Genomic DNA, 26,667 nt, shown 5'->3' with positions numbered 1-26,667 from the left:
TCTATTTCACCCATCCATCCCACCCACCTCCTCTCTGGCAACCACCAGTTTGTTCTCTGTATTTAAGAGTGGGTTTTTTTCCCCTTTACTTCTTTGTTTGATCATTAGTGTTTCTTAAAGTCCACATATAAGTGAAATCATATGGTTACTTGTCTTCTCTGACTTAATTTACTCAGAATTATTCTCTCTAGGTCTATCCATGTAGCAAATGTTAAGACCTCATTCTTTTCATTATTGTGCATCAATTTCAAATGACCACTCTACTTGAAAAACCTTACTGCTAAAAGCCCTCGTTAGTCACTACTTTTCCACCAATAGTAACCACCATATTAACTTCTAATATCTTATATTAGTTTTGCCTGAATAAAGCCTTTTACTGAGAACTTATGATGTGCCAGTTGCTATATAAGCAATATACATGTATTATTTCACTTAAAGCTTGTTAACATTTTAAAGATTTTGGGGGGGTGGGGGGAGAGCAGAGAAAGAGAACACAAGCAGGGGGAATGGTAAGCAGAGGGAGAGGGAGAAGTGGGTTCCCTGCTGAGGAGGGACCCTGACTCAGGGCTCAATCCCAGGGTCCTAGGATCATGACCTGAACTGAAGGCAGATGCTTAACCAACTGAGCCACTCAGACAACCCAGTATCATCTCCATTTTAAAATAAAAATATAAATGATGTTGAGTAATTTGCTCCAAGTCAATAGAGCTAAAAACTGATTAAGTCCAGTTTCAAATTCAGGGCTGACTCTAGAGTCTGCACACTTAATCATTAGCTGGTTAAACCACATTAATTTGAATGCAGTTTAGGACAAGATATCTAAATTCTGAGCAGATAGAAGCTTTTAAAACTCTATATATCTTATCTATGAAAGACCAAGTAGTCCTATGACGGGGGTTTTTCTTCCCCACTCAGTAGCTATTCCTACCTCAAAGATAATGGACTGGTTATTCTTTTTGAGGTAGAAAGCGAAGACATAAGTGTACATGAGTGTGGCACGACACTGGCAGAGGACATCAACTGCTTTCTTCAGGAATTGCACCTCAATCCAGGACATGTTGTGCTGTTGCATCTCCTCCATTTTCTGCTTCACCTGAGCATAGAGTTTGTGCTCAAAGCGTAGACTCTGCATGTGGTTCATATAGCGATTACAGTAGAACAGGTACCTCTGCAGGGCTGCCCTAGATCGCTGTCCCATTAAGAAAAATTAAGGAAATGTAATTTTAACAAATGTATCAAATACACACAAAAGCTAATACCATATTTACTGATGAAACAGTACAGGTATTTAGGCTAAAATCAGGAGCAAACACATCTCTTGCCATCTTTTGCTATTTAATACTGCTATGAATATCTGATAGCTATACTTCCAATATGGCAGCCATCGGCCACCTGTCACTATTTAAAGTAAAGAAATTTCAGTTCCCCAGTGCTCAACACGCATGTTTGGTCAGTGGTGATAAAGAACATTTCCATCATAGAAAGCTCTACTGGATAGCACTGTCTGCAGTATGCAGTAAGAAGTATCAACATTTCAAAGTAGAAAACAACAGAGAGGCAGCCAGACATCATATAACTCCTCATATAATACAAGAAAGAAAGTATACAGTATCACCAGGTAGGTGATACTCCCCAATGGAGTCTGAATTCAAGTATCTAGAATTAACCACCAGTTTCAGGAAAAACAGAGATAAAAGAGCCTATTAAATGATACCAGGAAATTACAATCAACAAAATCCAGAATATGAAAAATTCTATGGGACATAATGACTTAGCTTCCTCAACAAATAAATGGCAATGTGGAGGGAAAATAGGAATGGAAGACCTATAGAATAGGGAATACTCAAGAGGTGTCAATCAAATCTAACTCCCTGTGTGGAACTGATTTGAACCAACTATAAAAGAAAACTTATGAAATAAATGGAGACATTTGAACACTGGATAGTTAATATTAAAGTTTTGCTTTAAAAAATAATATATAAAAAAAAAACATAATATATATATACAAAGATAATAATGGTATTGCAGTTATATTAAAAGTGTTTTAAAGATACATGAAGTATTTTCTGATCTAGATTTGTTTTATTTATCAGGCTGCAAAAATAATTCACCCTGGTCTCTCCCAGTATACTGTCAATCTCTAGAGATGCAACTTTTTGTTTTTATTTATTATTTATGTTTAAAAATATTTTATTTATTTATTTGAAAGAGAGAGAGAGAACATACAAGCAGGGAGGAGGGGCAGAGAGAAAGGGAGAAGTAGACCTCCCCAGGACCCCAGGACCCTTAGGATCACAACCTGAGCCAAAGGCAGACACTTAACCAAGGGAGCCACCCAGGCACCCCAACGTAGGTAACAAGTAATACTGTTGTCTCTAGTGCCTAATATGCAGAACATGATTAATAAATGTTTGTTAAATGAAACCACTATGAAAAGGTTTCTTATCACACATGCATATTTCTTTTTACTATCATTTCCTCCTCCTCTCTTTAGGCCTGAGAGACTACAAATAGCACAGACACTAGCAGGCCCTGAGGTTGGGCTCCAGCTTTCAAATACTAATCTGAACCACATAATTAGTCAACCATGAGGTTCTTCTATCATACAACACCAAAACATCTCAAAAAATCTAATATTACTATTCAAGAATCAGACAGGTATCAAATCAAAGCTTACACAATGGAAAATTATATATGTAATTGTTATTAGATTAAAAAGCAGATTAAATATTAGCTTTAATATCAATCTTTAATATTAAATGGTAATCTTTAGTATTCATTCAACAGTAATCTTTAATATTAAAGATTAATATTAATAAATATGTGTTAATCTAAAATTATGTTAATCAAAATATAATATGTAGAAAATAATCTGCTTGGCATTTTATCTCCCCCTCAAAGCATTAATATTTTCAAGCCTGTCATATTTCAAAGATCAAATGGAAAAACAAAACTACCATATTAAAATACATGATATGTTAGAGGACTTGATTTAATAATTCTAAAATAGCTTCTCACTAAAACACCTCTAAAATTCAACATGAAAGAAAACCCATACCACCATTGCAAGTAAGACCAACTTTTAAATCAAATGCCAGAATCTGGATTGAGAATGCAGTGAGTGATAACCTGAAAACACTTTGGAAAAAAATCCAAAACAACAAACCTGACTGCCTAGAACAGGGGTAAGCAAACTCTGGCTTGTAAGCCAGGTCCAGCTGCTGCCTGGTTTTGTAAATAGAGTTAACCTGGAACTTTGTCCAGCTTCTGTCCATAACTGTCATGCCTACTCATCTGAGTCTACAGCTGATTTAGCATTACAAGAGCAGAGGCAGAGTTGAATAGTTGTCAAAAAACCATACAGTGTGTAAAGCTGAAAATATTTACTGTCTGGCCCTTCACAGAAAAATCGTATTGACTCTCCTGGTCTAGAAAATAAGAAAATCCAAATGTCCACCAAGATTAGCACTGTGGCATAGTATATTGAGTCAATAACTTTCTACAACACAGGTATACCACCTTTCCAGGGTACTCAACTATCATCTCTGTTCTTTCTGGACTGTGTGCCAATCTTCTAGTACTTTTTAAGGCTACATTTCCCAGTGAATACTATGCCAGAATATGGGAGTAGGGAAAGTTAGGAAGGAAGAGGCCAGATGGGTAGGTAAGGGTGTGTTCCATTCTGGGAGAACAGTGCCCACTAAATAAACAAACAAAACCATTCCTACAAAATCTTTCTCTGTACACTCACAGAATCAAAGATTCTAGTTTAGTCCAAAGGATGCAAACTAGAAAAATAACATGTTCCAGCCTCTAGAATCTACATGTTAGAAACTAGCTTAGAAGCTATGCATAGTAATACACCCTCCCTGTGGATCTCTGAAAGAGAGTCTACCAGCACCCAAATGAGGCCAAGGATAACCCATATACTTTTCTCTACTGGTAAATACCGTATCTGGCTAGATCTAGCTAGATTACTCTTCATTCAATGGTAAAAATGAAAAGCCGATACCACAGTAATGAGGAAATACAATGTAGCTTAAAAAAAAAAGAACATTTCTCTGTAGACTCAGGATAACTATTGTCAGAATTAGAATCAACTTTAGAGAAATTTCTGGTTTCTTCAACAGGATTTAAGACAATCATGACTATTTAAAACAGGAGGAGAAAGCCTTAAGGGAAAAAGGCTAAGATTAAAACAAACAAACAACAGCAGAAGGAGATGCAATGAAAAATTGAGCTAAAAAAAAGAATATAACAGTAGAATCAAGTCCAAAGAGGGGGCTGGAAAAGCATGACTGTCAATATAGAACTTTTTTTATATTAAAACTACATGAAATTTTTAAAAAACTGCATGAAATGATGCATCTCAAATTGGAGTCTGTGTATACTCGATGGGAGTGGGGTAGGGAAGTCAAATGATCTGGTCTAAATAGACCATAGGATTTAAACATATTTTAAAATCTGACAACAACCTAAAGAAAACACACTCTGGGATCCTCTCAATGAACTTATAGCAAAGAACTGAAGTTTTATTTCAGGTCTTACATTTGTGAAATGGCTAAAATTGGCCTTAAGCAACATTAATGGTACTGAGCTAATGAGGAAAACATGTGAAAACGAATAAATCGATAAATTCTGATCAAATCAAATCATGATGCACCACAGGATTAAAGATTTGCAATTACTGACATCTAGAAAGTCAGTGGGAAAACAAGTTGCCACATGGCACTTAGTAGCATAGTAACATTCATTTAAAAAAACTTGGGCCACCCAGCAGTTTATCAGTAGTGATTTAATTCCAACAAACAACTTACCTGTCAAACTAATTTTAACTTGAGTCTCACAGATTTTATTTTCTTGGTTTGGTTATATAGTTGTATATGAGCATAAGAGTTTACACAGGTGGTTTTATGTTGAAACGTATTTAAGTAATATTTAAATCAACATTGGAATTTTTGGGGGTTTTTTTCCTTTAAAAGGATCACAGATATTGTGAGCATCTGTGAAACACCACCCATCATTTATAAATACAAAACACCATTTTCCAGCTTTTTAAAATAGTGAGACACAAAACTCTCATCTCTAACAACATGATAGACTAGGTTATATATATTCTTTTGTGTTTACGGTATTCTTAATTAGAAATATATTTTAAAAGAACATTTAAAAAGTAAAAAAAAAAAAAAGCAACAGAAGTTGTGAATGATAGCAAGGAAAACCATTTGAAAAGAATATTTTTGGGACAACTGGGGAATTTCAATATGGAATAGATGAATATAAGGAATAAATTCCAGGATTCTACAATTATGAAAGAATTACCAGGCTGAAAGAACTCAAAAATGTTGATGATCATAATCCACACTATTTTTTTACTTTGATTTTTTTAAAAATTTTATTTATTTATTCATGAGAGATACAGAGAGAGACAGAAACAGAGACAAAGGCAGAGGGAGAAGCAGGCTCCATGCAGGAAGCCCAATTCCCAGGACCCCAGGATCACACCCTGAGCTGAAGGCAGACACTTAACTGCTGAGCCACTCAGGTGTCCTTACACTTACTGTTTAAATCAGAAAAGAATAGAATAGAATAGAATAGAATAGAATAGAATAGAATAGAATAGAATAGAATAGAATAGAATAGAAAGAGAGAAAGAGGAAAGGAAAGGAAGAAAGGAAGAAAGGAAGAAAGAAAATTAGGAGATCCCTGGGTGGCTCAGTGGTTTAGCGCCACCTTCGGCCCAGGGTGTTATCCTAGAGACCCCGGGATCGAGTCCCATGTCAGGCTCCGTGCATGTAACCTGCTTCTCCCTCTGCCTGTGTCTCTGCCTCTCTCTGTGTCTCTTCATGAATAAATAAATAAAATCTTAAAAAAAAAAAAAAAAGTAAATCCTTCTACAATAGTGAGTTATACTGCTAACCAGTAATAGGGAGTGAACTCCCCCTTCTTGAGGCAGTTCATTCTAAATCAGTTCATCTGTAATCCTTACCACTTCTTGATGAATAAGGAGGTTAAAAAATTAAAAAGAAGTAAGAATGCATATAAACAGCAGTAAAGCTATTTAACAAATACTGTTCTCTAGACTCCTTGCTAGGATGAGAAAATCTTTACACTAAAACCTGGAACAGCACTACACGACTAGATTAATTAAAAGAAAGCAAATAAACCTATAAACAGGAGCGTTACTGATATGTATTTTAGATAAGATTCCCTTTCTAAATGTACATAGATACCTGGTATTTATTGGAGTGTCTTTCCACAACTCTTTCAGAATTGGAAACTTCTGCTAAATTATTCCCTAATAAACATGTAATGCACATTCCTGTCCAACTGTAACCTGAAAAAAATTTACTTACCTCCTGTGCATCTCTTGCTGCCTTTGCATCATCCTCATTATAGCGGTTACAGTTGTACCTTAAAGTAAGTTAAGAAGATTCATAAGGCCAAAAATCAATGAAAAGGGAACAAATTACAGAATTTTAGTTTGGATTCAGAGATTATCTAGAAGCAATATTCTCCTTTATACAGGTAAACTGAAGTGTTTAAAATGCCCTGGGTTCTACCATTATGGCAGAATTATAAGCTGAAAGGAACTCAAAGCATTGTTGGGATTCCCTATCTTCTGAAGTACTTTATTCCAAAACAGCTCATTTGTAATCATTAGAAAACACTGTCACTGTACAACTTCCATTCCTGACATTTGTACTTCTAACTCAGTTTTTGAAGAAAGAGGTCTTATTTCCTAGGTTGTCTGTTATTTAAGCCAAATATTCCCAGTTTTTCCAGTTACTCACCTTCTTATCTTTAAAACCAAAGAGAACCAGTAATTGATAAGACTACTATGTAACAGTTGCTATACTATATGCCTTACCTGCTATTATAATTTACAAGAGTCACTGAAAACTGAATGACACACAAAATGAGAGGCAGGGGAAACGTGCCTAAAAGTCAGCTCAGAGTAGAGATGAACAAGACTGGCACTTCCCTTGTCCTGATTACTCTACCTCTGCTTTTCTGGGAGCCTACATTATGGGAACAGCTGATACTTGCGTGCTTACTACATATCACCCACTTACTACTAAGGCTTTTAAATATACTATCACATTTAATTTCCTGAACGACCTTATGAAATGTGTATTATTATCCTCATTGAGTAGACGAAGAATTAAATTTTGAGTAGATAAGTAACATACTTAAAGGTCATATAACTACTAGAGTTTCAGAGCTAAGCATTAAACATGCCTGTCTGACAACTGAGGGCCATACCCTTAACAATGGACTATACTGTTCACATGCTGTAGTCATGTCTTCAGATTTAAACAGTAATCCTTTTATTTTTTTTTAATATTTTTTTTATTTATAATAGTCACATAGAGAGAGAGAGAGAGAGGCAGAGACACAGGCAGAGGGAGAAGCAGGCTCCATGCACCGGGAGCCCGATGTGGGATTTGATCCCGGGTCTCCAGGATCGCACCCTGGGTCAAAGGCAGGCGCCAAACCACTGCGCCACCCAGGGATCCCAGATTTAAACAGTAATCCTTTTAGATCAAAAGGAAGAATTCTGAATTTAATTTAAATCTTGTTAAACAGGAATCATTGTTCCAGCTTGTCAAGTTTTCCAGGATTTTAATGATGTATATATTTAATATCCTTCTATGATGTTATCCAAAATGTATGCGAGATTCTCTAGTGCAAGAAAGTCATCGATAAAACAGACCAGAGAAGCAGCACAGTTTACGTGAATAAAACAGATAAGCACAAAACCTTTCAGCAAACCTTGGAAGTATTCCATTAGGAAGACCCAAATGCGTTACCTCTAACTCCCAGGAAATGGTCATTCAATTACTCTCAAACATCCCTGTGTGTATTCATAGTTTAGGCCACAAACTTCTCAGCTCACACTGAAATACCTTGCTGAGATCTACAAGACACTCCCTAACCCATTATCCTAATAATACTATTTGATTCTGGGATTTGACATAAGAGAAAAGTTATATGGAATCAAGCACAAACTTTAGAAATTTGGGATTATATTTCGTCTGCTTTCAGTTTTTGGTATTTCTCCATTTTCCTTAACTACTCAGTAAAATAACCAACAATGGCTTCCTGATCTCCTCTTTCAGTTTTTAAAGTAATCCAGACCATAATTCACTTGAGTCAGATTTATTCATTCCCCCCCAACTTGGGTTATGATCTTCTCTTACAAAAACTGCTTTACTCAATTTAGCCCAAAGATCGGTTCTCCTTGCCTTTTACTGGTCAATTATTAACTGTCAACTCTTCTTCCTAATATATCTTTAAAATTTTCCTCTTGATATTTTTAAGATATTTATCTGCTTCAACTCCTTCTGGACTTTACTCAGCCAAAACTGTTAAGGACTTACAGGCCAGGAAAGCAGAGAGAATTAATTTATACTTCTAATTCAGATGATGGATAGAGCTACTTAGAATGCTATTTTGAGGATTCTGAGGCATTTTCAGATTTAAATAAGGAAGCACAGCATGATTCATTTGCCATGTTAGCTATGGGTAAAGGCAAGGCACAGGAAACATTTCTGACAACCCTGGTCCAGGCCATTCTTCATTCTCCTGTATTCAACATTAGTTTTGTTTTTGTTGAGTTTTCAAAACAGCTTCTTTAAAATTTGAGTTAGGATCAGAGATTTCCTTACATATACAAGAAGTATCTTTAGCAAGAAACGTATCTTTTAATAACTCTTCTCCATTCATTAGGCTTGTTGGTTTAAATATTTAGTTTCTGGGAATAGTCTAATCCCCGTTTGCTTTTTAAATCCAGAGTACCTGTTGGGCTAACCCCCAAACACCCTTCTCCTAGGCATTAGCAGTAGCAAAATCACTTTCTTTATTTCCACATAACCAACTAGTTTTTACCTAATTCAAAATTAATTTCAGGCAAGTAAGCTCTCTCACTATTCCTTGAATGAAACTAATAAAAGTTCCAATGAAACTAAAACACTTGCCATTGTCTTAAGATGAGATCCTCTAGACAGCCCGGGTGGCTCAGCGGTTTAGTGCCGCCTTCAGCCCAGGGCCTGATCCTGGAGACCCAGGATCGAGTCCCACATGGGGCTCCCCACAGGGAGCCTGCTTCTCCCTCTGCCTGTGTGTCTGTCTGTCTCTCTCTCTCTGTGTCTCTGATGAATAAATAAAATCTTTAAAAAAAAAAAAAAAAAAAAAAGATGAGATCCTCTTCCTGTCCCAAACCTGCAATTTCTTCCCCTCCCATTCAGTCTCTAGAAAGCAGCCACAATTCTGAGGTAATGTATGTAAAGCACATAATACAGAGCCATCTCATCTAAATTACAGATCTAATCAGATCACTCCCCATTTAAAATCCTTCTGATAGTGTCCAAACTGCTTTAGGTCCCAGTCTACTTTCTAACTCTTTTTCCATGCCCCACAACTTCAGAGGGGCCACAAGCTGAAACGCCAATAAAGTGGGTAACACAAACACGTGGAATGGGTCATTCGCATATTACAACACTCAGAAATACTTTCATTTTTACTAGGAGATGTGCTAGCTGCCTTTTTTTCTTAAAACTCAAGGCATCACAAGTCTAACTTGCATTTTCCTAAACTGCTAAGAAATATGCACAAAACAAAGATATTATCTCTCCTAAATATAATGGCATCTTCTAAATATAGTGTCATGATGATACATGCAAATGCCTTTAAGATTCAGTCTTAGGGGAATACATCAAACTAGAAAGTAAAGGCCTCATCTTTGGGGCTACTAATCAATTCCAAACAAATGTTGCCAAGGAGGACTATGTTTCAAAGAGAGGCTAAAAATCTGGATTGGTTAGGCAATTTTCCAACTTTTTTTTTTAAAAGATTTATTTATTCAGAGAGAGAGACAGAGACACGCAGAGGGAGAAGCAGGCTCCGTGCAGGGAGCCCAACGTGGGACTCGATCCTAGGTCTCCAGGATCACACCCCGGGGCTGCAGGCGGCGCTAAACCACTGCGCCACCAGGGCTGCCCAATTTTCCAACTTTTAAAGTTAGGGACACATAGCATACAAGGATAAGTAAAACACAATTGAGGGTTGGGTTTTTACCAATAAGCTCTTAGTTTTCAACTACTGCCTAGACAGACATATTAGACAATGCAAGTCTTTTCTAAATAAGTCATGTATTTTCACATCATTCTAGCTTTGTTCATGCGGCTCCTTTTGCCCTAAACGCTTTTCCTACCACTTTCAACTAATGACCTCTTTCTTAATCTCCCTTAAAATTCATCCCAATTGTTATCTCCTCTGTGAAATATGCCTAATTTATCCCTGCTCCAGACATCTTGCATATATTTTTAACAATGACCACACACTGTATTAATTTATCTAGCTCTCAAGTTAGTGACTTCCATGGGGTAGAAACTTTATTTGTAATTACATGGCATGTATTACATACTTATGTGAAGATTTTCTCCCCTTCATTTCCCCAACCTACCAGGCAGATCCATGTGGTTCCCAAGGGCCAAGACACACCCAGCAAAACTCTGCTTTACAGTTCTGGTTACGACAGACCATGTGATTACAACCGCCATCCTTCTCAATTGTGACATGGCATTTGGGACATTCCTATGAAGAGAAACTATAAAGTTGGTGTCAATGCTACACACTAGGTTGTATTACTACCACCGAAAAGAAGCCAGTTCTAGATTTGGTTTATTTTTAAATATCACATTTATTGTTATTAATACATGTAAAGCACTTAGAACAATGTGGAATACGGTAAGTACTACTAGAAATTATCTATTATTATTACTGGCTTTTAGGATACACAGTTAAAAGATCTGTTTTAGTGGGGTTGGGGGACAAAAACATTTTAAGTACTTTTAACCATACATGTGGTAATAATAGTTTTACAGGAGGTAAAACATATTGTTCATGTAAATATAGTTAACTCTCCAGTGTCATCTAGAAATAATTATTGAGTAATTCCTGTATAGCACTAATTGTTCTCAGTGTTTTATATGTGTTAATTTATAATCCTTATAGTGATCCTATTTTCATTTGTCAAATGAATAAACTAAGGGAGAGAAAAATAATAAAAACACTAGTCTGAGGTCACATAGGTAGCAAATGGTAGATTCAGGATTGAAGACTATGCAATTGAGTCTTAAGAATCAGATAAGTAGGACTGGTAAGACTGGTAAATTCTTTATGTAGCTACCGAACTTCTCAACTTTCTTCTGTCAATCAAATACCCTTGGTTTTATTTATCTTTTTTGTTGTTGTTTTAGTTAAATAAACTCTACCCCCAACCTGGCTTGAACTCTCACAACTCCAAGATCAAGAGGTGCATGCTCTACTGACTGAGCCAGCCAGGCACCCTCAAATACCCTTGTGTTTTAAATTCTTCTCATTGTGATCCCTTCACAACTGTGCTACAGAGATCATGGCTTTTTCTGATCTGTGTCATATTCTTGGTTGCTAGTAAGCCAAAGTTATTACTCTACAGGTCTATTGTTTTCTTTTTCTTTTGGAAAATCTAGAAAATCAAACTTACTAAAATGTAAATCATACTATAAGATGTAAAGCTTATATTTTTGCTGCATTTGTTTGATGCCTGTAACTCCCACAAGGGGGGAGTATCACCCATTATATTACTTATACAATTTGGCCTTTGTGAAACAGACTACCCTGATTGTGAACTATAGTCATTTTAAATAGGTCAATATGGCAATTTCTAATTATACATTTAAATCAAATCTTTGAAATCAATTAACATATTCTACATTTTCCCAAGAAAGCAAATTACAGGTCTAAAGTATCTGTTTTATTCTACATTTCTGGGTTATAATTAACCAAATAATATTAAGCTCTCATAAAATGTCAGGATACCACCGATAATTTGCAAGTCTGTTTAAGGAGCTAATACCAAACATAAAAGCTTCTGAAACCTCTCAAGAAAAAAACTCTTTAGGTTTTTCTCAAAAATACAAAGCAGATAACTATTACTAACTGTCATTCCTCCTCAATAATCTACTTTCTAAACAACGTCAAACATATTCAAACCTGTACTCCCTATTTTTTTACTTTAAAGATTTGTTTGTTTGTTTTAAAGAGGGCATGTGCAGGAGCAGCGAGTGGGGGTAAAGCAGATCCCCCAAAGAGCTAGGAGCCCAATTTGAGGATGGGCTCCATCCCAGGACCCTGAGATCATGACCTGAGCTGAAACCAAGAGTCTGATGCTTAATGGACTAAGCCACCCAGGTGCCCTGTATTACCTATTTTAAACATCTTGGAGGTTTAAAGTATCGGAAAGGTTTTTCTAGATGCAGAAAGCGGGCTATAGTTTAATCAAACTACTTAATGAAAATACAACTGCTCTATTCTAAATACTAGTTTTACAGAGCATATTCAAGGATTCTGGGACTTTAATTAACGTATCTGGTGGGAAATCAATTTTCAAGAAAGTGTGCCTGTCTAGGATATTTTTAAACAACAAAAGTAATCACTTCCTAACAACTCAGAAAGGTTTTCTTAAGTGACATGAATTAGCTTTACCATGATAATTTTAGAGAGCACAAAAGTACTGATTTCAACCACCCATTTCACCATTTGTTTTATGAAACAAGACTATTTCACTACTAAGGCTTTCTGGGAAATAGAAATATTTTCCCATTTTAATCTTTTTGGGTAGAATAGGGGACGAATGATATAAAATGGTGTGTTTTGGTCTCCATCGTTTAAACATTCCTTACTATCATTGTCCTGTAACTGAGTGATAGAAAGCTCTAACACTGGTCAAACAACTCAGTATTCTTTAAGTATCATCTTCACATGTGAAAGGCAATACTAAGAATGAATAGTCTATGAATAACACTACTGTTCCATCACCTAGTCATTTCCAATAAAGACAAAACGTAAGATTGAATTAAATAAAGATTGGCTATTTACACAATTTTCTACTACACAGTTGGGATTCAAACATATGGTGACTTAGTGAAATTATTTAGTGATAGAAAAAAAAGGGCGCTAAAGAATACATCCATTTGCAGAACAAAACATCTGTCTAGAGTTTAAGAAGTGGTCCATGGTCATAAACAGACTGAATCTTAAAACTAGTATCATAAGCAGTAATGTACTTCAAAAGTAAAAACAAAAAACAAGGGATATCAATTACTACCCTCAAAACCTCTAGTTCTCAAAAGTCAAGTCTCTTAAATCATATTTTATAAGTTTAATATGTTAAAGATGCCAAACGTGTTAAGCCCAGTGCAGTTACATAATATAAACAGTTACTCTCAATACTGCTCTGAAGAATGGCTTCTTAGGTAGGGGCCCCTGGGCTAGCTCAGTCTGTAGTATGTAACTCTCGATCTCAGGGTTGTGAGTTCAAGTTCCATACTTGGTGGAAGATTACTTAAAATTAAATTTTGAAGGAAAAGAAAAGAAAAGAAAAAAAGAAAGACTCCTTAAAAGTTAAACCCTGGGGATTCTTTTTTTAAGTTTCTTTATTTTATGTTAGTAATTTCTATACCCAGTGTGGGACTCAAACAACCCTGAGATCAAGAGTTGCATGCTCTACCAGCTGAGCCAGCCAGGCACCCTGAACTCTTGAGATTTTTAAAGGCAGAAATGTAAATTTGTCTGATAAAACCAAGCTAGGTGGAGTAAACTCTGTATTTCTATACTAAAAGGCAGGCAAGAATGATATGAAAAAACATTATCAAACCCCTGGGTAGAAAAATTGTCAGCTTTTTCTTCTACAGGAAACTCTATTTTCCTAGCATACAAAAACTTCTAAAGAAGAGTACTATGCCTGTTGTAGTAGTGCTCAACAAAATAAACTTGAACACTTAAAAAAAAGAAAAGGCATTCAGGGGGAGCAAAACAAAGAAAACTCCAAACTCCCCAAACAACCCAAAACCCCCCAAATGTTAACTGAGGTAAAGGTAAAACAAAGTCCTAAAATATGTAAGCTTACTTGTTTTGCTAATGCTGATGCACCTATTCTTATCACAGTTTCCCTAAAAAAGGAAAGAGTTTACTGAAGGAAAATACCAACCTTTGTGTTGGCTGCAATCCAATTAGAGGTTTCACTATCATCATCACACTTTTTAATCCACTTCTTTAACCACTGTTTGAAAACAACAACTGTTAGGGTACAACAAAAGACTTAAGAAAAAGGATAGTAAATTACTTCAACATTTAAATACAGTCAAGCTTAAATGTAAAAGGCAAAGGACAAGATTATCACTGGATTTACTTCCTTATAAACCAAGGGAACCCTAGAGTTCTCATATCCAGTATATATAAAATCAACCAAAGGAAGACTTTCTCTGGAGCCAAGTGGGAACCCAGAGCTCCAAGATGTGCCATTTCCCCCTGAGCTAATTACAAAGGCTGCCCAGAGAGGTTGCTTAACCACTGTTATCCTGATAATCATTAGGATCGGGCTTATTCCTATGGAATGAAATTTCAAAAATTTCAAAAATTCAGATGATCATCTGAAATAAAAAGGAAAAACAATCTTCTATCTACAAGTGGATAACAAAACTGTGGGCCCTGGTTTTCAGTCATCAAGTCTCAGAAGTGTTTTATTACGTTATTTAAAAAAGAAAATGCCAGATAAACTCACCTTACATTTAACAGGATCGTGCCAATTTTCTCCACAGTTAAAGCTGTTAAGTAACACAAGAGTTAAAAGAATTAAGTCCTACTTACTGTACGTAGTAAACAAATCATTTCATGTTTTATAGTTTCTCAGTAGTTTCATCAGTTTCTAATGACTGGCAAATACAAGGACAGGAGCCAAGTTTTTATTATTCCACCACAGATAATTTAGAATTTAGTGTTAGGATACCATGTATCGTTGTGTGTCTGTGTGAAATGAAGAAATGATTATAGGCATGAAGACATGCTATGATGATAATTTTATAAAGACTCTCTAAGTAGCCACCAAACTGTTAAGACAAAAAATTCAGTTTAATGAGATCTGTATTTTTCTGATCATTTTACATATGTATAGTTTTGTGCTGTAAAAATTCATTAATTGAAACCAAATAATTTTCACTAATTTGAACTTAAATTTCAATCAATGCTTTATTAGAATATATTAAATCTCTTATTTAACACCCCAAATGAAGAGAAAAGGTCTGACTTTGTAATTACATAATTTAATGCTAATGCACAGTGAGCAATACTTGAGAAGCAAACAGGTCACATCTGCATGATCCAAACAAATTAACCTCGGTCCTATAAATTGTACCAAGCAAGGTATAAAACAAGAGTGTGACTAAATATTTCCTAAGAATATATTAATTGTTAATTCCTTTCTGTATTCTAGGGGCATGCCATATACATTTAAGAAAGTATAAATTAAGAATAAATACAAATGTTAAAGAAAAAAATAATTGCTGAATGGCTGATTAGCTAAGTAATTCAAGAATGGCAAAAATCCTTTGCAAATGAGGGGAACAAAGTACTATCAAATTAAGTGAAGTCAAGGATAATGGTTACTTCTGGAAAAGAAGATAGGGAGTGGGATGGAAAAGGGAACAAAGGAGCTTCAAATGAATGTGTCATGTTTTATTTCTTAACGAAAACAGGATACTAACATTGTCTTAGCTGGGTGGGTTTGTAGCTATATAAGTATTCACTGCTGTTATTTTCTATATTTTGGTCTGTATCAAGATATTTCATACAAAAATGTTTTATTTTTTTATTTTTTTTTTAACAAAAATGTTTTATTTTTTTTTTTTTAATTTTTATTTATTCATGATAGTCACAGAGAGAGAGAGAGGCAGAGACATAGGCAGAGGGAGAAGCAGGCTCCATGCACCGGGAGCCTGACGTGGGACTCGATCCCGGGTCTCCAGGATCGCGCCCTGGGCCAAAGGCAAGCGCCAAACCACTGCGCCACCCAGGGATCCCCAACAAAAATGTTTTAAAGTAGATACAGAATCAGACTTTACCTCCCGTCCATAGAATAAACTCTAAAATAGTAATGTATATTTAATCTTTACCAAAATAGCATGTATTTCACACATATTTCATCTCTGTAAGGTTATCTGCTCCTTTTTGGAAATATTTAGTATTAATGATATGTAAGTCTAATTCTACAGTTGCTTGTGGAGGAAAAAAAGAATGATATGAAATACCAATATGTCTGTTTGCTAGTTCTTAGAGCTACTTGGTTTGATTGGTTTCTCATTCCTAAAAGATCCACAGGGAAAATGGAAAATCATTTTAACTAATACAAATACATGGTACTGGAAATTCTCTAGTACTAGAAATTCTCTATTAAGTCAAATCTAGAATTCAAAGGCTGAAGAGCATGTTATAAACTCCACAATGGAGGTCACCAGGAAAGCTGGGCCAGTAAAGCCACAGGGAAAATATTGGTTGAATAGTATATCTAATCAACCATGTTTTATCTTTACAAATTTATCCACACATTTTCCTTCTAGGAGTAAGATTAAACTTTTCAGAACAAAGGAAAAATAATCCTCTGTATTTTGTTTCCTAAGAGATAACTTGAAAACAGAGCAAGAGCCATAGAGGAATTAAACATAATAAGCACTCCATCAGAAATGAGAACTAAACTCTTGTCCCATATCTGTAAGTTTGCTCCCATATTAGTTCCAACGGAGCACACAAGAAAATGTGATTATAGCTGCATTCTTTCCCCCACTGGATAAAAGAGCAACAAGAGAAAAATATTATTTAAGATGTGACCTTTTATTTAATTCTTATTTAAAAGAAATAGACACTATTTTAATCAGTATCACGCATCTCCCTATCTGAGTAAAAGAATTTTTCTACTATAGTAAATACTACTATGTACTATTTCAATTTAGGAAATCACATGCTTACCAAAACTGGCGCCCACATTTGCAGCGAACAGGTTTAGCATCAGGATATTGGACTTTAACAACATGGTGGCAATCTGGGGCAGGACACCACTTTAACAGTCGATTGCACTGAAACCCAAGTTAGAAAATAAATACCGACAGCAAATTATATCATGATACAGTATTTCCTACTACAATAAGCAATTATTTACATTGCTTCCCCAGTGTAAGGGCCAAAGACAGAGACACAAGCATATAAAAGACTGTCCCCAATATTTAGTAGTCTTCTAAAGTAATACTTTTATTTTATTTATTTATCCATAGGGACGGGGGAGGCAGAGACACAGGCAGAGGGAGAAGCAGGCTCCATGCAGGGAGCCTGATGTGGAACTCGATCCTTCATTTCCAGGATCATGCCCTGGGCTGAAGACAGCTCTAAACCACTGAGCCACCCGGGCTGCCCAAGTAATGCTTTTAGATGCAGTTTTTCCAAGATTACAGATACCTTGAAAATCTGGTTTTATAAGTACACGAACCGTGTCTTGGTTCTACCTTCAAAATCCTAATGACAAGCTTTAAAATAATTACCCATTTGTGATCATTAAAAAGCATCGATTTGTTTATGGTTCTTCAGGGCAATTTTCAAAGATGTGAGAAATCAAGACACACTGCTACTTAGGGAAGGTGTTTAGATGCTATAGAATACATACGCAATTTCTCTTTTTGATCATAAAAATGTCTTCTAAGACCAAAGGTCAGTTTTTAAAACATAGCAATGACCGTAATTTAGTTCTTAGAAAAAGTAAAACTTTTGAGGTATTTATTATGAGACAAAATATGGCTCAAGTAACATTCTGCACCAGAATTCAAGTTCATTGACCATTTTAAAAATATAGTATTCCTAAAATATGCTGTTCTCTAGAATATCTGGTCTGACTTTCAGTTTAATCTTCTAATAGAAATAAAAATTACTTTGTCAAATTAAAATACCAATTTGCACTGATGATCTTATACAGAGGCTGGCAAACATTTTCTGTAGAGAGCCAGAGAGTCACTGGGTGATATAGTATATGTTGGCAAATTCAACTCCAATAAAAAGAAATTTTAAAAAGGGGGGGGGGGGGGGGGAAGCTAGTTGAAAAAAAAAAAGAGAGAGAGAGAGCCAGAGAGTAAAGATTTTTGTTTTTGAGGGCCACTACTCAACTATGCCACTATAGCACAAAAGAAGTCATAGAAAAAATGGGCACATTCAAGTAAATATTTGGAAAACAGGTCATAGTTTGCTGACCTCTGTATAAAAGAAAAACAACTGATAAAAACAAATAAATATAGCTCTTTTTATTAACAGAGTTTACTGGTAATGGAAGCTAATAAAACAAGCAGAGATATTATATTAGCAAGGTTAAACTGCCAAACATGCTTAAACATCACATCATTAAAATCAGCTATAATTTTTTTGCTAGGGATAATAGAAGAATACTGTAAAAATAATTTTATCACCCAAAGTTCTAGATCTATGAAGAGACATCTACTTATTGATTTGGCACATTCCTTTGAGAATAAGAGTGTTTGGTATGCCTCATGAATAAAGTCCATAAACTATGTTTATGTCATAAGCCAAGACCTTTGGGTCTTTCTTATTATCGAGAGTGATAAACAATTACTCTTACTTAAGAAAGGAAAAGTTAAGAGAAATCACTTACCTCTACAAAGCTATTTGTTATTAAATGCTGATACTTTAACTTAACTTTCGAATCTGTGATCAGGCGCCTGAGAGTAAGAATAAAAGTAGTTTATTAGAAGTTATTAGCCAAGAGTATTTTTCCACATTTATAAAATAAAATTTCAATTTCAAGTTGAAAATACTACAATGCATACAGACTATCAACAAATGTAACTGTAGAAATCAAGACAATTTAAAAGTTTTTGTAGTTTTATTTTGGTAGAGTTCCCATCTTTGAGTTTCTTATACACAAAATAATCCATTTTTACCCACTGTGTCATTACAGTCTAATGACTTAATTATTGTGGAGTTTAGGCCCTTTTAAGAGTCTTCTTACTCTGCCTTCAGACAGCAATTCTCAACCAACTTCCCTCAGATGCCCTCTCAAAAATCAGTGTGTGAAATAAAAGATATTGACAGGAATGTTAAGAAATGGATCCAGGTTTTGTTATACATAAATTTGAGGGCCGCCTTATGAGATCTGTAAGTAAACATTACCATGTTTACTGACTACAACCTAGCTTCCCTTATCCACCTAGAACATTCTATATGTTCTTAACAATTTCTAGAATTCATAGGAACCCGTGAAAGTAAAGAATCCTGAAGCCTAAGTTTTATTAGTTTTAATGGTAAGCACTCCTGTGAGTGTTTAAAGAAAATGGTGTTCAAGCAGAAAGAATTAACCACTGACAAAACCAGTAAAAATGATCAAACATGAACATAGTCCAACCTCATTAAAATCTTTTAAACAAATCGTTTAAAACATTAAAATCTTTTAAAACAAATCTTTTAAGCAAGTTTTGTATAATCTGGCCCCACTGAATTCTTGAGCTTCTTATGGCACTGCTTGCCTTCCACAAGTCCCTACCCTGTCCTGTGCTACTTTCAGTGTACTCCTGTCACATCTGTATTCTTTCAAAAATAGTGGGTATAGTCCTTCTTCAGAGGCTTCTGCAAAAGGGCTACCTCTCTTGAAAAGGAAAGAGAAGAATATCATGCTAGGCTCCAATGGGATAGCCTAGCTTTGAATACTGGATTCACACTTAACTAGTTACGAACTAAGGATAAGTTCACTGACCTCTAAATTATTCAGTTTACTCATCTGTAAAATGGATAGCAGAAATAAGAGTTATGAATCAGTGCCTGGCAAATAGTAAACACTCAATAAATATTAGATGTTGCTATATTATTTTATTTTACTCAGCTAAAATAGTTACTCACTAAAGGAGGCCTTTTCTGACAACCACCCATAGCAGTTCCCACTCAGTTCTCACAGCATCATATACATCTCCCACCATAAAATCTGTCACAATTTTATTTAGAAAGTTACCTGTGTAGAGATGGAACAATCCTAAAATTTGTATGGAATCAGAATAGCCAAAGAAATGTTGAAAAAGAGAACCAAAACTGGAGGCATTACAATTCCACACTTTAAGCTGTATTACAAAGCTGTAGTGATCAAGACACTATGTACTGGCAGAAAAACAGACACATAGATCAATGGAACAGAAAAGAGAACCCAAAAATGGACCCTAAATTCTATGGTCAACTAATCTTTCACAAAGCAGGAAAGAATAACCAATGGAAAAAAGTCTCTTCAACAAGTGGTATTGGGAAAATTGGACAGCCACATGCAGAAGAATGACCACTTTTTTGCACCATACACAAAAACAAACTCAAAATGAAAGACTTAAATGTGAGACAGGATCTATCTAAATCCTAGAGGGGAATGCAGGCAACAACTTCTTTGACCTTGGCTGTGGCAACTTCTCGCTAGACACATCTCCAGAGGCAAGGAAAACAAAAGCAAAATTGAACTACTGGGACTTTATCAGGATAAAAAGCATTTCGCACAGGAAACAGCTGACAAAACTAAAAAGCAACTGGGGTGCCTGGGTGGCTCAGCTGGTTAAGTGTCTGGCCTTTGGCTCAAGTCATCATCCCAGGGTCCTGAGATTAAGTCCTGCATCAGGCTTTTTGCTCAGCCAGGAGCCTGCTTCTCCCTGTGTGTGTCTCTGATAGCTCTCTGTCGCTCTCTCTTAAATAAATAAATAAATAAATAAATAAATAAATAAATAAATAAATAAATAAATAAATAAATAAAATCTTTAAAACAACAGCAACAACAACCAAAAGACAATCCATAGAATGGGAGAAAGTATTTGCAAATAAGGGCTGGTATCCAAAAATCTACAAAGAACTTATCAAATCAAACTCAACACCCCCCAAAAAATCCAAATGATCCAGCCAAGAAATGGGCAGAAGACATGAGTAGATATTTCTCTAAAGAAGATATACATATGGCTAATGGACACACGTGAAAAAAATGCTCAACATCACTCAGCATCAGGGAAATACAAATCAAAACCACAATGAGTTACTCTCTCACACCAGTCAGAATGGCTAAAATTAACAAGTGAGGAAATAACAAATGCTGGTGAGGATGCAGAGAAAGCAGAACCCTCTTACACTGTTGGTGACAATGAAAACTAGTGCAGCCTTTCTGGAAAACAGTATGGAGGTTCCTCAAAAAGTTAAAAACAGAGCTACCCTGCAGCCCAGAAATTGCACTACTAGGTATTTATCCAAAGGATACAAACATAGTGATTCAAAGGGGGGGGGGGGGGGTGCCTGCACCCCAATGATTATAGCAAGAATGTCCACAAATAGCCAAACTACGGAAAAAGCCCAGATGTCCATCAACAGATAATGGATTAAAAAAGATGTGATGTTTATATGTGTACAGATATATATGTCTACACACACACACACACACAGGAATACTACTCAGCCATCAAAAAGAATGAAATCTTGCCATATGCAATGATCTGGTTGGAACTAGAGGGTATTATGCTAAGTAAAGTAAGTCAGAAAAAAACAAGTATCATTATGATTTCACTCATATGTGGAATTTAAGAAACAAAACAGATTATGTTCATAAAATAAGATGAAAATACAGGGGCAACCCATAAGAGACTCTTAACTATAGGAAACAAACTGAGGGTTGCTGGACGGGAGCTGGGTGGGGGGATGGGTTAATTGGGTAAAGGGCATTAAGGAGGGCATGTGATGTAATGAGCACTGGGTGTTCTATGTAAGTGATCAATCACTAAATTCTCTTGAAACTAATAATGCAGTATATTATTAATAAATACAGTTTTTAAATATAATATAGATTATTAATAATTACCTAAATTGAATTTATTTATTTTTTTAAATATTGTATTTATTTATTCATGAGAGAGACAGAGAGAGAGAGAGGCAGAGACATAGGCTGAGTGAGAAACAGGCTCTGCATGGGCAGCCCAACATGGGACTTGATCCCAGGACTCCAGGATCATGACCTGAGCCAAAGGCAGACGCTTAACCACTAAGCCACCCAGGCGCCCCCCCAAACTGAATTTAAATTTTAAAAAATTTAAGTTATCTGTGTAATCATTTGTTTAACATCTGCCTTCCTGATTCCTTATCCCCAAACAATAAGCTCCATGAAAGGACCCCTTACATCTAGCACACTGCTTGATTTGTAGGAAGTGTTCAGTAAACACCTTTTAAATGAGCAAACCTCCACATTTCAGGGATGCTGGAACTGAGGTCCAAAAATAATTAGCATATTTGGTGATTCCTCAGAAGTTTAAACACAGGGGGTGCCTGGTCTGTTGGACATCTGACTCAATTTCAGCTTAGGTCATGGTCCTAGGGTTGTGGGAGCAAGCTCTATGCTCAGCAAGAAGTCTGTTGGAGGTTTTCTCTCACCCTCTGTACTACTTCCCACCCCCGTGCACTTACTAGCCTGCATTCTCTCTCTAAAATAAATAAATAAATCTTAAAAAAGAAAAAAGGTTAAACATAGAATTACCATATGACCCAGCACCTCTACTTAGATAATTAAAAACAGGTGTTCAAATAAAAAACTTGCACATAAATGTTCAAAAACCCTACTGTTTCCATAAAAAATGAAAATAACCTAAATGTCCAAGAACTGAGAAATGAAGAAATAAAATATGAAATACCCATACAGCGGAATATCATTTAGCCACAGAAAGGAATCAAGTACTGACACATGCTACAACATGGATAAACCTTGAAAACATTTTCTTACGTTTAAGAAGCCAGACACAAAGATCACATGCCGAATGATATTTATTTATTTAGTTAAAGATTTTATTTATTTATCCATGAGAGACACAGAGAGAGAGAGAGAGAGGCAGAGGGAGAAGCAGGCTCCATGCAGGGAGCCCAATGCAGGACTCAATCCCCAGGCCAAAGGCAGTAGCTAAACCACTGAGCCACCCAGAGATCCCCCTGAATGATATTTAAATTAAATGTCCAGAATAGCCAAATCCATACAGACAGAAAATAAATATGTGCTTGTCAGGGTCTAGGAGAAAGAGGGAATGGCAAGTGATTGTTAAATGAATATGGGAACTCTTTTAGGGGTGATGACAATGTTCCGGAATTAGATAGTGGTGATGGTTGTACAATATTATGAAAAGCCACTAAACTTTAAGTCAGATGCTCTGATTTCCCAAACACTATTTATTTCTATTATCCATAATGCTTCTCTGGTGTGACAAAACCCAATGATTTCTTATAATTGATCTAGTCTACCTAGTGATAACAAAGACTAGTTATAGTTACTAGACCAAGGTTATTAAGTCTCAGTTATTAGGTCATAGTTTATCTATGCTTAACCAATTGCGCCACCCAGGCACCATGGATATATAATTTTAAATAGAGATCTATTAAAAATAGATGTAGTACATTATAGAGAAAAACAAGAAAGTGATCTCTTACTCTTGAGAATAAGCACTCTCAAGAAGACAAGTGCCATCCTGGCTATTGATAAACTTGTGACGAAGACCTGTTGCCACCACCTACACTGAAAATAGTTATTATACCAAATCTCACAACAGAAGGCAGCTCCTTTAGAAGGTAAACATAATGACTTCTACTGATAGCCTACTATACATTCTGAGCACAGTGTCAGGTGCATTTTTTCTAAGATTTTATTTATCTGAGAGAGAGAGAGAGGGAGCGCGCACACACGTGTACATACGCACAAGCAAGGGGAGTGGGAGAAGAAGCAGACTCCCCGCTGAGCAGGGAGCCTGATGCAGGGCTTCATCCCAGGACCTTGAGATCATGACTGAAGGAAGACGCTTAACCAACTCAGACACCCAGGTGCCCCTCAGATGCATTTAAGTACCCTTGAGTTCTGGGATAATTCTGCTTTTATACATGAGGTAATTGGAGAGCTATTTTAAACCAGGTGGTGTTAAACACAGGATTTTTTTCAGTATGCCAGGTAGTAAACCACATCTTATGCTAATACAGCACCCTGAGTAAATCAATAGTATGTTTCAATTTAGGACTAATGATAAATTATTTCTCTGTAAAAAGAGCTTGTTTGTTTTTTTACATACCAATTACAGACAAGTATAAAGGAAGAAATAAAAATCATCTGCATCTCTATCACTCAGGAAGAATAACCACGTAACATTTTTATAATCTGGATCTTTCTCCCCTTTTTTGGTAAACACAGGATATGTAATTTAAAAAAAAAAGATTTGTTTTTATTTATTTGAGAGAGAGAATGAGTGTGTGGTGGTGGAGGCAGAGGAAGAGGGAGAGAGAGTCCTGAGCAGACTGTGTGCTGAGTGCAGAGCCTGATGTAGGGCTCGATCTCATGACCCCAAGATCACAACTGAGCCAAAACCAAGAGTTGGATGCTTAACCAACTGCACCACCCAGGCACCACAGATACATAATTTTATTTTAATATTTTTAAAAAGATTTTATTTATTCATTCATAAGAGACACAGAGAGAGAGAGAGGCAGACACACAGGCAGAGGGAGAAGCAGACTCCACACAGGGAGCCCAACATGGGACTCGATCCCAGTCTCCAGGATCAGGCTCTGGGTTGAAGGCGGCACTAAACCACTGAGCCACCTGGGCTGCCCAATACATAATTTTAAATAGAGAACGTACTACATCTATTTTTATATCTTAGCTTCTTCACTAAAATTATTATAGGCATTTTCCAATGCATTAAAATAACTCACAAATTTTTTTTTTATTTGAAATAAAGTAACCCTCCCCCAATCCAAACCTATTTTTAATGGCTGTGTTACATTCCATCTTCATTTACTGTTGGGTATTTGGGTAGTAGGTTTATGATAACGTGGTTAACATCTTTATAATAAATCTGCTCAGTTTCTGATCATTAAAAATAAATATAACATTTACTATCATCTCTGGCTCATCTCTTTCTTATACTACATTATCTAATTCTGACTTTACCTTGAAAATACATTCAAAATCCAATCATTTCTCATTACTTCCTCTGTTACCAACCTGGATTAAACTGCCAACACCTTTCACCCACACTACTCTAAGAGTCCCCCATTTTCCTGCTCCTTCTTAGTCTCCTTCTAATGCCAGCAGTCAGAGCAACTCTCTCTAACCATGTCAGTCTTCTGCTCAAAAAAATCTTCTCATGGCTCTACTTCAAAAAAAGCCAAAGATCTTAAAATGGTCCATAAGGCCATACAGAATTAGCTTCATGCACCCTTCCCATACTCTTCCTCTGTTTCTCTTCAACCTATTAAGCTTACATTTATAGTTCAAAAATTATTTTTAAAATATATATTTTCTTCAGAAGTTTAAATCACCACTATCAATAATTTACTGTCTATATACTTTGCTTTATGAACTACTGGAATTTGACAAATTATTTCATTTTGCATTTCAATGAGACTAGAAAATTATTTCAGTATAAACTTGAGCTCCAATCCCTTAAGCATGTATTTTAAAATAGTATTCTACAGCTTTTTTTAAAGATTTCATTTATTTATTCATGAGACACACACAGAGAGAGGCAGAGATACAGGCAGAGGGAGAAGCAGGCTTCTTGCAGGGAGCCCGATGTGGGACTCGATCCCAGACCAGGATCACACCTGAGCCGAAAGCCAGATGCTCAACAGCTGAGCCACCCAAGTGCCCCATATTCTACAGCGTTTGTACTAAATTTCCTACTTTAGAATGCTAAGTAGTGCTTTCTGTTTCACTGTGGAGAAATAATGTGAGGCATTCAGTTTATTCCACTCTAAAGTCACGTGTTATCAAAGCATTCTCCATAATGTCTCCATAAACTATCTTAAAAACATACAATCTTGGCGTGCCTGGGTGGTTGACTTGATTTCGGCTCAAGTCATGATCTCACGGTTATAAGGACTATAAGACTGAGCCCTGCTTTGGGCTTCTCTCTCTTCCTCCCTTTCCCTTTGTCCTCCCCTCCCCCCTCTCATCTCTCCTGCTCTTTAAAAAAAAATTGTATATTTTTTGTATACAAATATACCAAAAAATTGTATATTTGTAAAATACAAAATTTTGGGGATCCCTGGGTGGCTCAGCGGTTTCATGCCTGCCTTTGGCCCAGGGCACAATCCTGGAGTCCCGGGATCGAGTCCCACGTTGGGCTCCCAGCATGGAGCGTGCTTCTCCCTCTGCCTCTCTCTCTCTCTCTCTCTCTCTCATGAGTAAATAAATAAATCTTAAAAAATTCAAAAAATCATAAGGATATCTATTAAATATGAAGTCAGTAAAATAAAAAAATATTTTAAAAAATACAAAATTTTCTCCTTGAAAAAAAAATTAAAAAAAAAGAAAAAAAAATTAAGTAGTAATTGTAAATGGGGGGAAATGATGTATTAGATGTTATTAAAATGAAAACTTTTGTTCATCAAAAATCATTGAGAGAAAAAGGAAGCTACATATAAGGGAAAGTAGTTGTAATATGTATATATCTAACAAAAGACTATCAGAAAATTTAATGAATTCTTATAAAACAACAAAGTAATATTTTAAGTGATCTAAATGGGTATTTCATAAAAAGATATCCAAGAAGCTAATGGAAAGGTGTTTTAAATCATTATTCATCAGGGAATTACAAGTTAAAACCATAAGGAGATATCCTTACATACCCACCAGAATGGATACAATTTAAAAGACTAGTGTTTACAAATACAAGCAAGGAGTAGAGCACTCACAGCTAACTAGGGGAACATAGGTACAACCATTTTGGAAAACCACCTGGCAGTATCTACTGACTCAGTTCT

General features: G+C 35.9%; 1 protein-coding gene across 1 annotated transcript in view; it reads right to left on the bottom strand.

Annotated features, from left to right (window-relative positions):
- The window catches only part of ARIH1 (ariadne RBR E3 ubiquitin protein ligase 1), a 117,816-nt gene that overhangs the window by 5,215 nt on the left and 85,934 nt on the right, over positions 1–26,667 (bottom strand). The window contains exons 6-12 of the mRNA XM_026018627.2: positions 18,527–18,593; positions 16,846–16,952; positions 14,609–14,651; positions 14,036–14,107; positions 10,469–10,599; positions 6,357–6,414; positions 929–1,189 (exon numbers count right to left, since the gene is read on the bottom strand). Coding sequence (XP_025874412.2) covers positions 929–1,189; positions 6,357–6,414; positions 10,469–10,599; positions 14,036–14,107; positions 14,609–14,651; positions 16,846–16,952; positions 18,527–18,593 — 739 coding nt within the window. The remainder of the gene's footprint in view (positions 1–928; positions 1,190–6,356; positions 6,415–10,468; positions 10,600–14,035; positions 14,108–14,608; positions 14,652–16,845; positions 16,953–18,526; positions 18,594–26,667) is intronic.

This window comes from Vulpes vulpes, chromosome 15, assembly GCF_048418805.1.
Source record: "Vulpes vulpes isolate BD-2025 chromosome 15, VulVul3, whole genome shotgun sequence".
In the NCBI taxonomy this organism is placed as follows: Eukaryota; Metazoa; Chordata; class Mammalia; order Carnivora; family Canidae; genus Vulpes; species Vulpes vulpes.
This window is presented reverse-complemented; position numbering and strand designations above follow the sequence as displayed.